Source organism: Sinohyriopsis cumingii, chromosome 6, assembly GCF_028554795.1.
Source record: "Sinohyriopsis cumingii isolate HCF-2022 chromosome 6, ASM2855479v2, whole genome shotgun sequence".
Classification (NCBI taxonomy): domain Eukaryota; kingdom Metazoa; phylum Mollusca; class Bivalvia; order Unionida; family Unionidae; genus Sinohyriopsis; species Sinohyriopsis cumingii.
In genome coordinates, this window is record NC_142966.1 from 153939409 (window position 1) to 153956043 (window position 16635).

Consider the following 16635-nt stretch of genomic DNA (forward strand, 5'->3'; position numbering starts at 1 on the left):
CTCTATATTAGTGCTTAGATTTGTTCCAAAAAAATAAAAAAGAACAAAGAAACGAAATAATTTTGAAGAAAAAAAAACAACTGAATTTTGAATTCAGGTTTCTCTCTGTTTATAATTTTTTTCAAGTTGATGGTGCATGACAGAGTACATTCGCCTACCTTTCCAAAGTGAGAGGCATTTCTTCACATGTCATTGCCTTTGTTAAATTCGGTTTCATTGGTTAGTTATCGTTAATCTTTAATTTTTTCATGCATTTCTTTTTGATAGAAGATTTAAGGCTTTCTATTGTTGTAACGGTATTTATGTTGTTTAGTCTGATGATGAAATTATCTATAGCAAAGTGCTTAAGATTTTTTCAGCTTTTTTATTATTTCAAGCCCTACAAAAGGAGACCAAGTTTGTCTTCAAAGACGATTGAAACTCTAAATTACACAGGCGTGAAGGAAAAAACATCGTTGTGTTTAATCTAATCATGCTTGCCGTATCTCTTTGTGTTTTAGAGGTCATATTTCTTCTTAAGTAAATACACGCATCAATAGACAGACAGATTGGGTCATCATCCTTGAGTTTCACTGTACTTTCGGTTCTTTACTTCATACAAACCCCAAATTTATTAGTTTGAAAAAAAAAGATTACATGCCCCTCAATACTGTAACACGTTTGTTCTGATTCTACCGATGTGAGTGTGAGTGTTTATGTCGAAATGTTTAAGTGAGATATAAAAAAATGGTCAGCTTGAAAACGCGAACCAATACTGTGACGCTCAGTATTTTGATGTGGTAAGAGGAAATGGTACAACACACACACACACAAAGAGGGCTTGTAAGTTCACATTTCAGTGTCTGCACTGTAATGGTAACAACGCAAGAACATAGGGATTATTATTCCACACAGTCCTAGAACAAAACAATGCATCACCCGTTGTAAGCCATTTCATTGGCTATACTTATTTTCTTACCGCGTTCGCTTCGAATTGACTTGAGTAGCTATTCAGACAGTGACGAGAATGGCCATGCTTTACTGGGTCTATCCTATAGGCGATTTATATAAAAAAAATATTTTTAAAAATTAAACTAATGCACGAACAATCGTACCATGGGCGATCCCATGGAAATTGTGTCCGTCTTATTGCAAAATACATCAACATTTAATTTAACCGTGCAGATCGCTAAACAAACCTCTGATAATACACATTTTGAAAAGTGTTGTGTGACACGGATCGCCATTGTCGTTTGGTGTCTGCTTTCTTCTTCGAAAAGAGATCGTTTCGTCTTGACTATAAAAATTTAATTTGACTAAGTTTTACGCACTACTTGAACTCATACATTTACGTTGTAGGTGTAAGCCGTCGTTCTCAGTTTTCTGGAAGTTCGTTTTTGCGTTTCTCAGATGTGATACTATTTTTTATGGACCGAACGAAATTTCTTTTGGCATGAATCAGGACTCGTGGTTTTGTGGCGGAAATGGAGAGCATTGATTAAAGCCCAGATATGTCGTCTTCGAAATCGCTGACACGGATTTGAACTAACACTTCAGGTTTTGTGTGAGGCGATACGGTACATCATTGCCTTTTACTTCCTCGATGAAATCGTTTCATCTTATTGCAAAATTACATTTGACTAGGTTTCATACGCAGCAGGTCTCTGTATATAAGGAGAGTGTCTTAGCGTCAGAGTATTCATTCCGCTCTCAAACGATCAAAGATGGAAGAGTTAGCATAGATCGACCTGCTGGTCAAATATTTGCTAAAAGTCATACGAAAGCATAATTCACATGCGAAAGTGGCAACAAAACTTACTCTTTTGGTCGTTGATTTGATGAGAGTCATACGAAAGTGTGTAAGTGCTAATGAGGTTTGCTATATCTGCAAAGGTAAATGGGTATTTGTCTCCAAAATACCTGCTTCGTCTAAGAAAGAGAGACAAAAGTCAAGATACCTAATATCGTTGTCAGGAGAAAGGACACTGGAATTCAGAGTGCCCTACGAGAAAAGAGAATAAACAAAAAACAAGACGAAACAGAGAAGAGGGATTCAGAAGAAGAAGAAGAAATTGAAGATGATGAAGAACTTGTACCAGTAAAGACATGGAAATGGAAAAATTGACAATGTGAGCCGATGCGTTGGCCCTGATGTGAAATTTCATACTACCTTCTAAAAGAGAATAGACTAGAAAGAAAACGTAAGTGTCTCTTGGTCTTGACATTGTATAATAAGGATGGCGTGTTTTGTTTTTACTCACACTTTATGAAATTGTGCTCTTTCACCTCTCTCTATCCCTCTGGATCATGTTTTAGTTAGAATTGAAATGGAAGGATGTTTTCCTTCACGCACGCTCTTTAGGCATGCAAGTCCGTAAACAATAGTCAGTCTATTCATCCATCATTTTTGTGTCTTGATGTTTCCTAAAGCACACACTGATGCCATAAAATAACGGGTTAAATGGGTTTTGTAGTGTTGGGAGTGGGGGTGGGGTGGGGTGTAGGTGTTTGGCAGAGTTGGTCATTGCAGGTGAGGGCTTAGGTGCTTTCAAAAAACTTCTTCACTCTGTGTTGATGGAATATAATGGGTTATTTTCTTCACTCTCTGTTGATAGTATATATAAAGGGTTATTTCTTCACTCCGTGTGGATAGTGTATAATGGTTTTCTTCTTCTTCCCTCTGTGGTGTGCGTGTGTGTGTGTGTGTGTGTGTGTGTGTGTGTGTGTGTGTGTGTTAGCGTACGTTGTGTAGATCGTATATTTGGTTGTTTTTTTTCTTCCTCCCGAGTGTGGATAGTATATTTGGGGTTTGTTTTTTCCTCTTCTGTGTGTGTGTGTGTGTGTGTGTGTGTGTGTGTGTGTGTGTGTGTGTGTGTATTGGTCTCTGTTTGTCCCTATAAAACTCACTTTATCCCTATCAGATACACTCTACCTACCTACCTACAGTAGCGCGTATTCAGGTCAGCCACTTGCAACACTGTTGCCATTTATCCCCTAGTGTTCAGTACAGTGACGTCACTGACGCTGGAAATTTTGAGACTATAAATATCGACTTGGGGATTTCCACATTTTGTAGCTATACATATATACTAGAATTCATAAACAGGAACGTCACTCAAGTTGAGGCTATGAAAAGATAGTGGGATTTTCCAAAGGAAAAACCCACAAGTTGGAGCTATAAATAGATAGTGGGATTTCATAGGAATTTCAGCTGATTATAGATACATAGGTATTTATCCACGATCGTCACAGAAGTTGATATTGTAAGTAGTTACTAATTTTATCCATTTTAGTCTAAACCATTGTAACTTAATTTTCGGGGATATGTTTATTTTCCTTTAAATTCTGGGACAATTTCGTCATTTTAACGTTACTTTTAGTCACATCCATTTTGTCGTTGAGCATTTCCTTGATCATAGCTATTTATAGCATCATTACAATTATGCAAATTTTTGAACACCACACCCCAGCAAGAGTTCAGGTCTTGGTAATGCTTTATATATAAATCCCACGCTTGTACTAGTGTATGTATGTTTCTGTCTCTGTTGTGTTTGACCCTCTACCATCATTGTCCCTAGATAGTCCCACCATGTTCAATTCCCCTTGACGCTATACAGATCCACCATGTTCAATTTCCATATGTTAAATTCCCTTGAGGCTATATCCCCTAGGGGTTTCCGTAATGTTAAATTTCCCATTGTCCCTAGACAGTCCCACGATCTATTCCCCATGTTAAATTCCCATTGTCCCTAGACAGACCCACACTATAGTCCCCTGTTCCATTCCCCTTGTCCCGAGACAAGCCCAAACTCTATTCCCCATGTTAATTTCCCTTGTCCCTAGACAGACCCAAACTCTATGTTAAATTCCCATTGTCCCTAAAGTGACCCACGATTTTTCTCCATGTTAAATTTCCATTGTCCCTAAAGTGACCCAGGGGTCTTTTTAATGCTAAATCCCATTGTCCCTAATGTGACCCCCCTAACTACTCACCTGCTAGTACCATTTATAGACATTTTTGGGATGACTCAGCCAGGGTTCGTACCCGCGACCTCCCGCGACGTTCGAGGCGGACGCTCTAACCACTTAGAAGACCGAAGCGGTTAAGAAAGTTTACATTTAGCGTAAACTTTAGTAGTCGTTTAAACACATATTAGCGTTCAATAAACAGTGGTAGGACAGCTATGGTAATGGCAGTGCACAGCGTCCGAAATGCGTACTGCAGATACTGGCGCAATGACACAAATGTGAACAAATCCAAACATAAAAAAACTACTTTTACCCGTAAGATTAATGAAGACAGACAAACCATACAGAGAATAGTCCTCGATTCAACCCTGATCTATAATGATTTTACCCGGTATGAATAATATCCAGAAAGGGATTAAATAAATTTGTTACAAAAATGTTTTTTTTTTTGTTGTTTTTTTTTAAATTTTCTTGATTCAGATCGGACTACTGATGCAGTGAATGTAGCTAGGTTGATCACTGCGATACGTTATGTTTGTGGACAATGACTTCAATCAGTGCTCGTTTTATTGAGTAATTTTATTGAAGTTAAATTTTATCTTGATTATTAAAAACAAAATGCTCAAGATAATTTAAATCGGGGAGTTTTTGCCACTCTGTTTACACTATGCTTGCAGTAAAATTGCATTTGGTGAAAGAAAGGAAGAACGTGGTGAGAGATATCATCCTTACTCAGGTAGGAGTGTGAAAAAAGAATGAATGGGTTTAGTTTGTGTGTTTAGGAATTTTCTTTGTTTTATACAGATCGTTTACTTTTCCTGTTCTTATTTCCGGAGAAAGCATGACAATTCACTCAAGACTATACAGCTCTTTTGTTTCGAAACTGTGATTGTCACGTGGAGCGATCACTTTATGATCAATATCCACAAAAGTAGTAAATGGCAAAAACAATTGATTTGGCGTCGTACGTTAGTTCTGTGTTTATTTTACCTCTCGTGGTCGCGTAGGATTAAATATTGTCTTTGTCATACAATGATTTTTGTTTTGTACGTGGCCGAATCCATTTGATTTGTCCAACATGACTTTCCATGATTTACTTGAATAGTCAGATCCTTTGTTCCTATAATTGATGATTGGCCTTTGGACCAAACAAAGCAAGATCTGTGAATGAAAAATAGTGCAAAAAATGTTTTTATGAGGAATAGAAAATATGCGTGTGAACATTGAAAATACAACATGAATAATGCCTCTGTATGCTATCTGTGATAATTCCGAACGTTTCCTCAAATCTTTAGCTGGCTTGGCTTCAAACGACGGGCCAGCCATTACTTAACTCGCAAAATACGTTTTTGTATCTGTAATTCGGTAATAAGTTTTTCGTGTGTAATTGATCTGAAAATGTCATTGACAAAGCTTGCTTAGGGCAAATACAGACAATTTTTCCAAAAGGTCTCTCTTGAAGGGGCGTTATATAACTTCCCTATTGTAATATTACGATCCTTAAAAAATTCCCATGAATAATGGTCTGTACATAAAACAGTTCAATTAAACATAAATAACAAATAGAACACAACGACGACGGTTAAAACATAAATATCACCCAGAACCAGGTACACTGAAGCAAGTAAAGGTATATAAAGTCAAGTAGAAATATTTACTTGAAAAGTGCCACTATAAATACTTCATATGCAATTAAATTGAGATTTGTGACTTCATACATTTTAATCTTGTATCTATCCCTTAAGTAACCAGGGATACAGGTAAATAGTTTTCTTATTACGTCATAGGAATTCATATTAAACTCTTCTGCTCCAAATGTCGGTAATATTTTGGTAACGCACTTATGTACAGTGTGAGATAGAAACTCGTTTTATGAACATTCCGAAGTGTACAGCACTTTATCAGACCTAGTTAATTATTTCTGAACAGTAAATGGGGCCGCTTTAGCGACAATGGGACCTTAATGTTTAAAATGGGTATGTCGAAATTGGCGACAATGGGATTTTAGCATGGGAGTACAGGGCTACCTTAGCGACAATGGGACCTTAACGTTTAATTAGGGGGTTTGCACTTTGGAGACAAAGGGAATTTAACATGGGAATGGCTCCTGGGGTCAGTGGGAATTGAAAATGGGTGACGCTATGGGGTTTATAGGGTCAACACTATTTATAGGGTGATATGCATTTATATGGACAAAGGGTGATAGGGACAAACATAGACATACAGAAACCAACAAATATACATCCAAACAAAGAAGAGGGAAACACACAGAAAAAAGAGGACAGAGATGTTCCAAATAATACTCACATATAGAATACAGACTCCAATAAGAAAAGTCTCTTGTTAGAGTACAAAACATTTATTCAAGTATATACATGGGCTCTATGGCCTGTACTATGGTCTAGGCACTATCTACAAAATTAAGTTCATGCCTTAAAAAATCCCACCTTAAATACAACGTATTTACATTTCATGAAAGAATGACATTTTCTTTCACGTAATAATAAATGTTCATTTTTAAGAAAAACTAAATCAAGAAGCAAACAATCAAAGAGGACAAAGGTCATATTTCTCTATGTATCTGATAATGCTGTTTAAAATCTGGTTAGCTACCACTTCTGACACAGCGTAGATGTTTCTCATCACGTAAATCTGCTGTTATTTCCACCATGCTAGGTACATTTATCGGTAAGCAGATCAAGTAAAGTCATTGTTTTCTTCCCATGGAGGTACAACGTATGCCATATGAATCTTGAATTTTCCATCAGTGATGTTAAATTTTTCTCTCATCGTCTGCACGTCTTCGATAGCCCTCAAACGTTTGAAAGAAGTTAATTCTGCAGGCGTACTAAACGCGAGACATACAGTAGATGTGATACATAGATAGGCTCAAACGACCTCGATCTTTGTCTTGGCACTGATGTTTGAGTTCCTCTAACAGCGAGTGACAAAAGTCCGTAATAAAACCTGCTATTTCCACGGGTGGAATGTCAGATGCAAAGCCTTTAATTTTCACCGAGTAGGTGTAAGTTGTCGTCCCAAATTTTCTCGAAATCGCTGTCTTAGTCATTAGAATGCTAAACTACTCCTTTAGGTCAAATGAATCCTTTTCCTTCTTGGATACACTTTTTCTGTGTCATTATGGTGGTGGCGAAAGAGGCAAATGATGTCTGATCCTTCTCTTTATTCATCGCGTAGAATGATTCATCTTTCTCGGCGCTTGTCCTCGAAATGACGTGTCATTCTTGGAAGTCGTCCCCTTTTATATTGGGTGATATCAGCGTGTCCATAAGGTAAAGTCTTGTAGTCTGAAAGCTGCATTGATTGTACATAGTGTTCCATGGCGTTAGCAAATAAACAACTAAGATGTCGTACTCCATTGGTGATGTGATCGTGGTCTTGAGTCTCTCACTTGATTATTGCTGTGTCTAAGTCATCCTTCTTGTTGGTGACTCTCGTCTTGGAACCATTTTTTATACCAATGTGTCCATACGGTAAAGTGAAGTGGTTGGGAAGTCGCATTCGTTTTTAGTACACTTTTCCAAAGGTCGACCAACGATTTGGTATGTGGCTAAACGTACAATCTTGTGAGGTTGGCACGTGGTCATTTTCAAATATTGAACCTTTCCAGCTTACAAAGCTTATTTCAATACCCCAAATTTCACCACTTGACTGGTCCGATAATTGAGAGTCAATCCTTTCACTTTACACTCGGTGTGCACTTCTCCTTGTTGGTTCCGGTATTAGCAATTTTTGGGACCGCCACTAGCAAAACTTAAAATATTGTCGTTTTGGGTGCTCGTCCGTCCAGGCTCCTAAACGATCTCCTTCGATGTCAGGGTGATGTGTTCCGTCAGTAATTGCGGGTGCCCTGCGGAAAAGTGACGATATTTGTACACGTAAGGATACAGCAAACACGTCCAAGTATCTGATTTCTTCTCCTTTCTTCTCGTCTGCTTGGTCCAGCAAACAGGTGGCATTCGTCCGTTCCCTGCACAAACTATCCTGCGGGTTCAGAGAGTCCACCAGCTTGCAACTTTCCACGTGTTTTGAGAGATGGGCAGACATAAATAACATTACAGAAAGAAAGAAATAATGATAAAAAAGTAGGACACCATTTTTTGGCGGTTTTATAGGACAGAGATTATTAAGACAACCATATATTCTGTGTCAAAAATGTTTACTGCTTTCATTCGTTCATCAATTTCATAAAAACGGTAGTGAGATATTTATTGTCGACTGACAGCTTAACATTTGCTGTAGATCCCAAAGTTTAAAAGATGTCACGTGTTTCGCAGCACACGCTACAAACAATGTTGCAAAGTTTTCACAATTCTAAAGTGTGTGTGGGGGTGGGGGGGTGGGGTGGGGGTGGAAGCAGCACCAAAACACGCCTTGTTCTATCGACAGTCTAAACTGAGAGAAAATAGATCGAACGATGTTACGTTTTTTCCTGAACGCATGTTGTAGTTTTAGAATGCAGAGTTAAACATAGGCAGAGTTATATAGCGCAATGTCACTCTCGTCATTCTTGAAAAAGCTGTGTTTGTTGCCTTTCTGAAAAACGATACATCTAATGTTAGAAATTTTTCCCATGACAAAATACAGTGACAAAATAGGATAAAGCCAAGATACCTGGATTGTACAAGCTCAAGTCGACTCAAGATTTTATTTAATCTAACGATTTACTGATGGAAGAGAAAAATCGTTTTATAATTTTAAGGGTATAAGTTTTTGAAAACAAATTACATGACAAACGCAACAGATCATGTAATTGTTGTGACTACTTATCACAATTGTGGAGAGGTATCTTTAAACGGGAACAGATGCCATTGATTTCAATCAAGATTACTAGAAGAGAGAGAGAATGTTATTCCTACTTTAAAAATATTACGACTGTTACGTTTGTATGGTATATTTTCCTTACGAAATTTCAAAAAGACATCTCATTGAAACAATTACTCCTATATTAAAAAACCCACTATTGTAAAATATCACAAGAGTGAATTGGATATATAGCCTCCCAAAATCATTCTGTCAAAAACGTCATGTAAAGTTCTCACAGAATAGTACATCCAAACATGCAGTGATGTATTTCACAATAAGACTGAACTTTCCACGAGTCGACCATGGTATGATTGTTTGAGCATTAGTTTTATCGTTTGTAAAGTGACTAGTGGGCAGGTACCGGACAACACGTCTGATCTTCTCGCTGTGCTAGTAACTACTAACACCGATTTGAAGCTAAGGCGGTGGAAAATATCGGTTAGCTAATGAAGTCACAACATTGCTTGGTTCTAAATTCATTGCAGGTAGTGTAGTGGTCAAGCGCAGAATAACACGTCTAATATTGTCACTGTGCGAAGAGCGACTGCAGGAGATTCGAAGCTAAGGTGGTAGAAAATAGGTGTAGCCAATAAAATGGCTTCTAGCGACTGACGCATTGTTTTTCCAAGTCTCTTGAATTTTTACCATTACAGTGCAGACTGACTGAAGTGTGAACTTACAATCCTGGATTGTGTCCCGTCACATTTCTTCTTGCAACCTCAAATACTTAACCGTGCCATTATTGTTCGCTTTTTGGAAACTGACCAAAACAAAATATTTTATAACTATGACATTTTGACACACACATTTGCATAGGTAGAGAGAGAAATTATACAGTATTGAGTGGTATTTTTTGTAAAGTAGTGAATTTGAGGGTTTGCAAGAAGTAAATAAACTATACAGTGAACCTCAAGGATGCTAACCCAAACTGTCTGTCCATTGATGCATGTATTTACATCAGAAGAAATATGGTCTCTAAACTCAAAGATTTAAGACGAGCCTCATTCAAATTAACAACCCTCAAGACAAGATGTGTTTAGCTCATGCCATCATCGTAGGACAAACGTATACCGACAAGAACAACACGGCAGAATGAGCCTAGAAAAACTATTCAACGATCGGACCGAGCCATACAATGAAGAGAAGCCGAACTCCTGTTACAGCAAGCGGGGATATCCTCTGTTGCTTCGAGGCAAATATTTCAAAGACGGAAAATGCATTTCATAGACGATGAACATTTCGATGCCATCACCGGATTCCTGGGATACAGATATTATTGTAAGAAATGTAGCTATGGCTATAACAATCGACTGCAACACAAGCAATGTGGATCGAAATACTGGGGATGTTTGGCCTCTCAACCCTGTCTGGACGAAAGACAAGAACGAGTGCACTGCCCTACTTCTCAGCGTACCTTGGTCAGCCTTACCTGTTAAAAACAACTTCTGAAAACACAACGTTCACAGCGGAAAAGTGCTTGTCAACTCCTGAGATTGTGTGCTATGTTACGTGTTTAGGCTCTCATAAACAGTAACAAAGAAAAAGTGAAGACAACAAGCTTTGTAAAATTTAACGAATAATTTATTTCTTTGAAAAGCAATGTCAAATGGGGGAAAGGAACTTAGGTTTTAAGAATCAAATCCAAATATAATCCAAGTATAATCCACGGATCAAATTTTAGAAGTCCTAATAATGAAATGTTCTAATGAATTTGAGTACGAGTACCGACGAAAAATCCAAAATGGAAAACGATTACGTATACTATAGTCAGTATATTGCTGTTGTATATGCAGTTCTTTGTTGATCCACAAACAATAATATTCTGGTGTTTGAATTCCGAATAAAACTGAAAGAAATGTCTTTGTCCAAGAATTCTGCATGAGCACTAAAATATTTTCAGGAAGGCGAATTAATCTTTTAGAATCCAAATATTTTAAATAGAAATTAAAATGTAACTCCAAACTGGTCACAACAAAACGAACACCATGGCATCAAGTGTTTAAACGCCCAACTGACTAGATTCGCTATTAACATCGGTATAAAACCTGACTACAGCAAAACAGATGCCTGGACGAGGGTCAATCCTCCTGTAAAACCAGAATTTCTAGAATAATTGTAGAAGCTATTTATGTCTATAGTCATGAATTCACAAAAAGCCTCGATTTCACTATTACCAATCACATATTAAGAATGAATTTTTTTAGAAAAAAAAGTTGTTTACATGATTCTCAATCAAGGTCAGGAACTAGGTCAGCAAATAGATACAAAGTTCGTTTTTATCTGTTTTCGACTAAACAATCATTTGAAACTAATTTTTGGAAAATATCAAATTCCAGTACACGAAATTACATTACTTTAACATGTAAAAAAAATTATACAAAAACCGTACATACATTTAAAATAAATCAAATATAGACTAAATCAAATATGTACAACACCTACTTGTGGACAAGGCTTACGTAACAATAGTGCCATGGCTCACGTATGTCAAGGAAGTAAACGATGTCACCTTTGTCACCAAATCGTGGTCTTGGAACACGAATGCTTCATTCAAAAATACCACTCCAAACCAGAGGAGAAAATTGACCAGAAGAAAGAAAATTTCATGTTTTTCCAATTCAAATGCATGCACGAAACTGGCATTCACATTCCTAATTTCTGCGAAAAGTGAATCCAAGAGCCTATGTTTAGTCATCGCACTCACTGCAACCCTAGTACTTGTTCCACTTACATGTAGATGATTTTGGCTCCGTTGAGTCACTTTCAGACGTTCGGTACTTTGTTCCGTATAGTATCTGAGAAGAAATTGTCCATCGTATCCCGAAAAATTGTGAGCCATCACCGTCGGACGTGAAAAAATATTTCGGGGACACAACGCGCTAGCCGATTTCGCCCAATGGATCTTAAACCCCATCACCGAGACGTGAAGCCAAGAGGACATCAAACGTTATTAAGATTGCCATCGCAATGCCACGGTGATGGCTCACAATTTTTCGGGATACGATGGACAATGTCTTCTCAGATACTATACGGAACAAAGTACCGAACGTCCTAAAGTGACTTTGAACGGAGCCAAAATCATCTACATGTAAGTGGAACAAGTACGATTTATAGGTTCGATAAGTTACTTGACCATGCCTTTGAGCCGAATGCCTAGAACGTTTGGAATACCGAAGCCAATCAACACGCCGTTCTACCCCATTTGCTTGATGCTCACTACTACGAGAAGCTTTCTACGCTTGGTACCACACTCACGCATCGGACCCTTTGACTTTCAGGAAGAAATGCTAAAGTATTGTCGTTCCGACGTGGAATTTTACGGTGTTGCTGTGGAAAACATTCAGAATTAGGTCGATCCTTCAAAAGAAGCCTGCACCATTGCCAAAGCGTGTTCCTTAGTATACAGCAAGCGGAGATTTCCGAATACACATCTGCTTTCTCCACCGTGCAAGACACGTATGAGGCGTCAAGAGAGCGTTTGTATTCACTGAATTTTTTTGGAGTACAATTAAAGTAACACAAAAGTTAAAACTTTAAGAATTTTCGTTTGTTTATCTCAACCTCGAGGACATTACGAGATTTTTTATAAGATCAACAGCAACGTAAGAGTGGTTAGGTTTAATCACTTGTCAAGCATCAGCCAAAGTTTAATTTCTCGTATGATGATGATATTAAAGTTTAATTGCCTTAATATAATTTTTTTCTTTTTATTTCTAATAATAATGTGATGTGATGTGATTTGGATTTTTAACGTAGCTTTAACAATTTTTCAGTCATATCGCTACGATGTCTGCAATGTAGCAGTTGATAGTGATGTCTAGCACGGGGGCATGACGCCGCAGGCATGGAACATGATGTCCCACCCAGTCACATTATCATGACACCAGGCCGACCAGTCCTAACACTAACCTCTTAATGCTGAACGCCAAGCGAGGCAGCTGTTAGTACCATGTTTGTAAGTCTCTGGTATCGAACCCACGACCTCCCGCATCCGTCTAATAATAATGTATATGTTGTTTAAATTATGAAGATTGATGTATTCGCAGTCATCGCATAAACGTATGAGGATTTGACATAATGATTACACTAATACTTTTAATTTCAATTTGGTGGCAGTGGGTGCTATATTTAAAGGTTATTGCAATATATGGGAAAATATGAACGAGTTTTTCTGATGGAAATACTGCACGACCTTGGGAGTGCAGTATATCCATCTGGAAAAAACGAGTTCGTATTTTCCCATACAAATGCAGTAACCTTTTTATAACATGCTCATTTTCTTATTCTACCTAAGGCTTAATTATATAAATAAAAATACACTACAAGAAACAAAGAAACTGAATGTATGCCGTGTTCCAAACTAAATACACAAGCGCAGATTCATCTTTACACAACAGCAACATTATTAATGCGCACATAACTCCGCCCAGACAAATCTGAACTTAGTCGATAGCTAGACATACCTTTCGAATAAAATGTCGTTTTGGTCTACTTAAAATTGAAAATTTTAGTAATGTTGTGAATGAAAGCACATTGTAACAGCTTTGCTATTTGATCTGTAATGAATAGATTTTGGTATTTTTTTCAATTCTGATTATGAACCGGATTTATATGTGCCAATTCTACATGAAGTACATCGGATTTGAGCAGTGTGTTGACATCTGCAAGTGTGTTTGTGTTCTGTCATTGAATGTTTGAAATCATAATGTGGGGAAAATATGAAGTCTTTTAATTTCAATTATCAAAAAGACGCTATGGACTATAATGTTTATTTCATTTTGAGTACAGTAAGGAGGATGTAATTGCACTTGGAATATAGTCGAAATTACAGTTCAATTTCGAAACGTGTAATCAAGCGTGAGAACCCATGACATATTTCATGTAATTCGGATTTGCAGAACTAAGTAAGTACATTTTGAGGAAATTTAGGACGTAAAACCGTAAGTATATTTTTTGCCATTCTAATTACCAGCTAAAGAAGACAGTTTATGCCTTGTCACTTGCATGTTATTTGTAAGGACCCTGTCTGGCGTCTATAGCTAGCCTAAATCCGAAACACTGTATCAAAAACGTTAACCCGAAATGTGGCAAAGCAGCTGGTATGTGGCAGTCCACGAAACATCTGTTTTAGTTCATTCAGAGATAAATTTAATCAACCGTAACGTAAAGCGTCTACTATGTGAGTGTACATGATTTCTTTACAAAGTAGTTCCTAATACACTATTGGGCACACGTGAGTGCAATATGAACTGCATGTGAGTGCAATATCTTAAAATATTGAACGATTCTGACAATGTATAGTTAACATAGAAAAAAATGAGCATATAATACAATTTATGTTAGAGGAAGAAAATGCCGATACACATGGTAATGTAGTTGATACAAGCTAAAAAAAGATATCGGCCACCTGATGTGAATCTTCATGCATCCTTATCTACAGTATAAATATGGTATCAGTTTTTCTCCTTGTGCCAGTTTTAATAACGCCACTGCATATCAGTGTCCTTAATTACAGTGCAACATTTACTAACGCCACTGTGTGTCAGAGTCTCTGAAATTACGGTGCTACTTTTAGTAAGGCCACTACGTGACAGGGTGTCAGAGACTGCATTGCCACAATGCTGCTGTTAAGACAACTACTTTTACTCTCTGTCTTTATTCATAGTAGATCGGTCATTTTGAAAGAAACAGGACAAGCCGATGTGGAAGCTGTTCGGATACGACTTGAGGAGGAGAAAGCAAAACGACTTCTTCTACAGAATGACGTAGAGGTATTGATGTTACAAGTTGAAGAACTAAAAAGAAAATATGATAAGAAGGATAACCATGGTACGTACATTCATCTCTGTCTGTCTCTTTGTCACCATTTTTGGTAGTATAAGTAACATTTGCTAATTCCGTCTGAACTCCTATAACCAATATATGAGGCTTAAACAGATGGTATTACATCAAGACTGTTACAAACACTTATATTTGTATTTGTGTCTCAAGTTCTTTATTCTAGACAGCTCCATTGGCTTAAGTATAGTTCAAGCGTCCGCATCAAATAGGTAGATCGCGTGGATTGAACCCCGGCCAAGTAATACTAAAGACTTCTAACAATGGTACTTACAGTTGCCTCGGTTGACGCTCAGCATTAAGAGGTTAGTGTTAGTGGTCGGCCTGGTGTCAGGATAATGTGACTGGTGGGACATGATGCTACATGTCTGCGGCATGATGCCTCAGTGTATGACATCACTATAAACTGCCAGACTGCAGACATAGTAGAGATGTGACAGAAAAATTGTTAAAGCTACATTAAAATTCCAAAACACACACACACACAGACACAGAGTTCTATTTCTTTTTCTGTCGTATTTCTTTCTGTTTAAATGTTTATATTATTAACATTTACTTTGAATGTCTTCCTTGCGATTTTCAAATATTCTAATATAGCCTGTATACATGTTCTAATACATATGACTGACAGCTTTAACATTGAGAATTGGAGAAATGAATTTGGATCTCCGCGGATTTCATCACACGCATCGTCCCACACACCCTCTCAACACAGCGTGTGTGTGTATATATATATATATATATATATATATATATATATATATATATATATATATATACAAATACATACATATGTGTGTGTTTGTGTGTGTGTGTAAAAGGTTTTACGAGTTTAATCATGCTGTTTGCATAAGGAATTGTTACCTATTTCAGGCTTTCACGGAAATATTACTTTGGAAACATCCAGTATTGGCTTTACCGCTAGACTGTCTCGAAGTACTACACATGTTCCAGAACAGACGGTGATATTTGACGAAGTCTTGATCAATGAAGGTGAATGCTACGATTCTTCTACCGGAAAATTCCGTGCTCCTTTTCGAGGACTATATTCCTTCTCTGTGACAGTTCTGAGAGAACGTGAGACATATGTTCATTTAATCATAGTGAAAGACAACATTGAAGTAGGAAGGTTGTTCTCTGGAACAGGAGAATTCGGGTCTGGTTCGGTAACTGTGCTTACTGTAATGGACAAGGACCAGTCGGTATATGTAAAACAAGATCCTAGTTACACGGAAACTGTACACGGCCACCGTTGGTCGACATTCACTGGTGTATTACATAATCGCTATAATTAAATAAGATGAATCTTTGATCGATTCTATGACATATTACATGGTAATCAATTTGCCTGAAATCTGGATTTTACTTTCAATTATTAAAATGTATTTACTAAAAAAAGACTCATAGTGATTAAATTGTTTTTAAATAAAGCAACCGTAGTTACTTTCAATTCATTCTTTTGCCAGTTATGCAAAGAAACGAAGCAATATATTTCTATCTAATTATGTATGTCACCATCCCTCCTACCTTCCATCTACCTACCTGATTGTCTACCTGTTTGGTCTATGTCTAATGAGAATTCTATTTTCAGAAATCCATAGTTTTCTCAAACTAAAGCCTTGAAAGTCACATTGTGCTGTCAATATAAATCACGATATCATGAAGGTATAGTACATTGTGCCGTCAATATGAATCACAATATGATAAAGCATAGTACATTGTGCTGTCAATATAAATCACGATATCATAAAGGTATAGTATATTGTACCGTCAATATGAATCACATTATGATAAAGGCATAGTGCATTGTGCCGTCAATGTGAATCACAATATGATAAAGCATGGTGAATCACAATATGATAAAGCATGGTACATTATGCCGTCGATATGACTCACAATAAATCCATCAAATAATAGCAGATAATCTGGAGGTCTACAGATTAGAAGACAGAGAGAACATATTTTATGAACTAGAGTAATCGCTCTACGACAAACAAGGTAACGCATAAAATGATGAAAAAA

The 16635-nt window shown here is 37.2% G+C and overlaps 1 protein-coding gene across 1 annotated transcript; it reads left to right on the forward strand.

The window, feature by feature from the left end:
* The first annotated feature begins 14251 nt into the window (after positions 1-14251).
* Positions 14252-16043, forward strand: LOC149798303 (cerebellin-2-like). Its single transcript, XM_089960579.1, has 2 exons — positions 14252-14604; positions 15487-16043. Exons 1-2 carry the CDS (start codon positions 14394-14396, stop codon positions 15906-15908), a joined length of 633 nt encoding a protein of 210 aa, XP_089816705.1. The 5' UTR covers positions 14252-14393; the 3' UTR covers positions 15909-16043.
* Positions 16044-16635: the final 592 nt, after the last annotated feature.

Bases quoted from the DNA above. Each gene is read 5' to 3' on its own strand.
- LOC149798303 (XM_089960579.1), top strand. From the start codon at position 14,394: ATGCTGCTGTTAAGACAACTACTTTTACTCTCTGTCTTTATTCATAGT. The intron at 14,605-15,486 runs GTACGTACATTC...TACCTATTTCAG, and splicing joins TGATAAGAAGGATAACCATG to GCTTTCACGGAAATATTACT.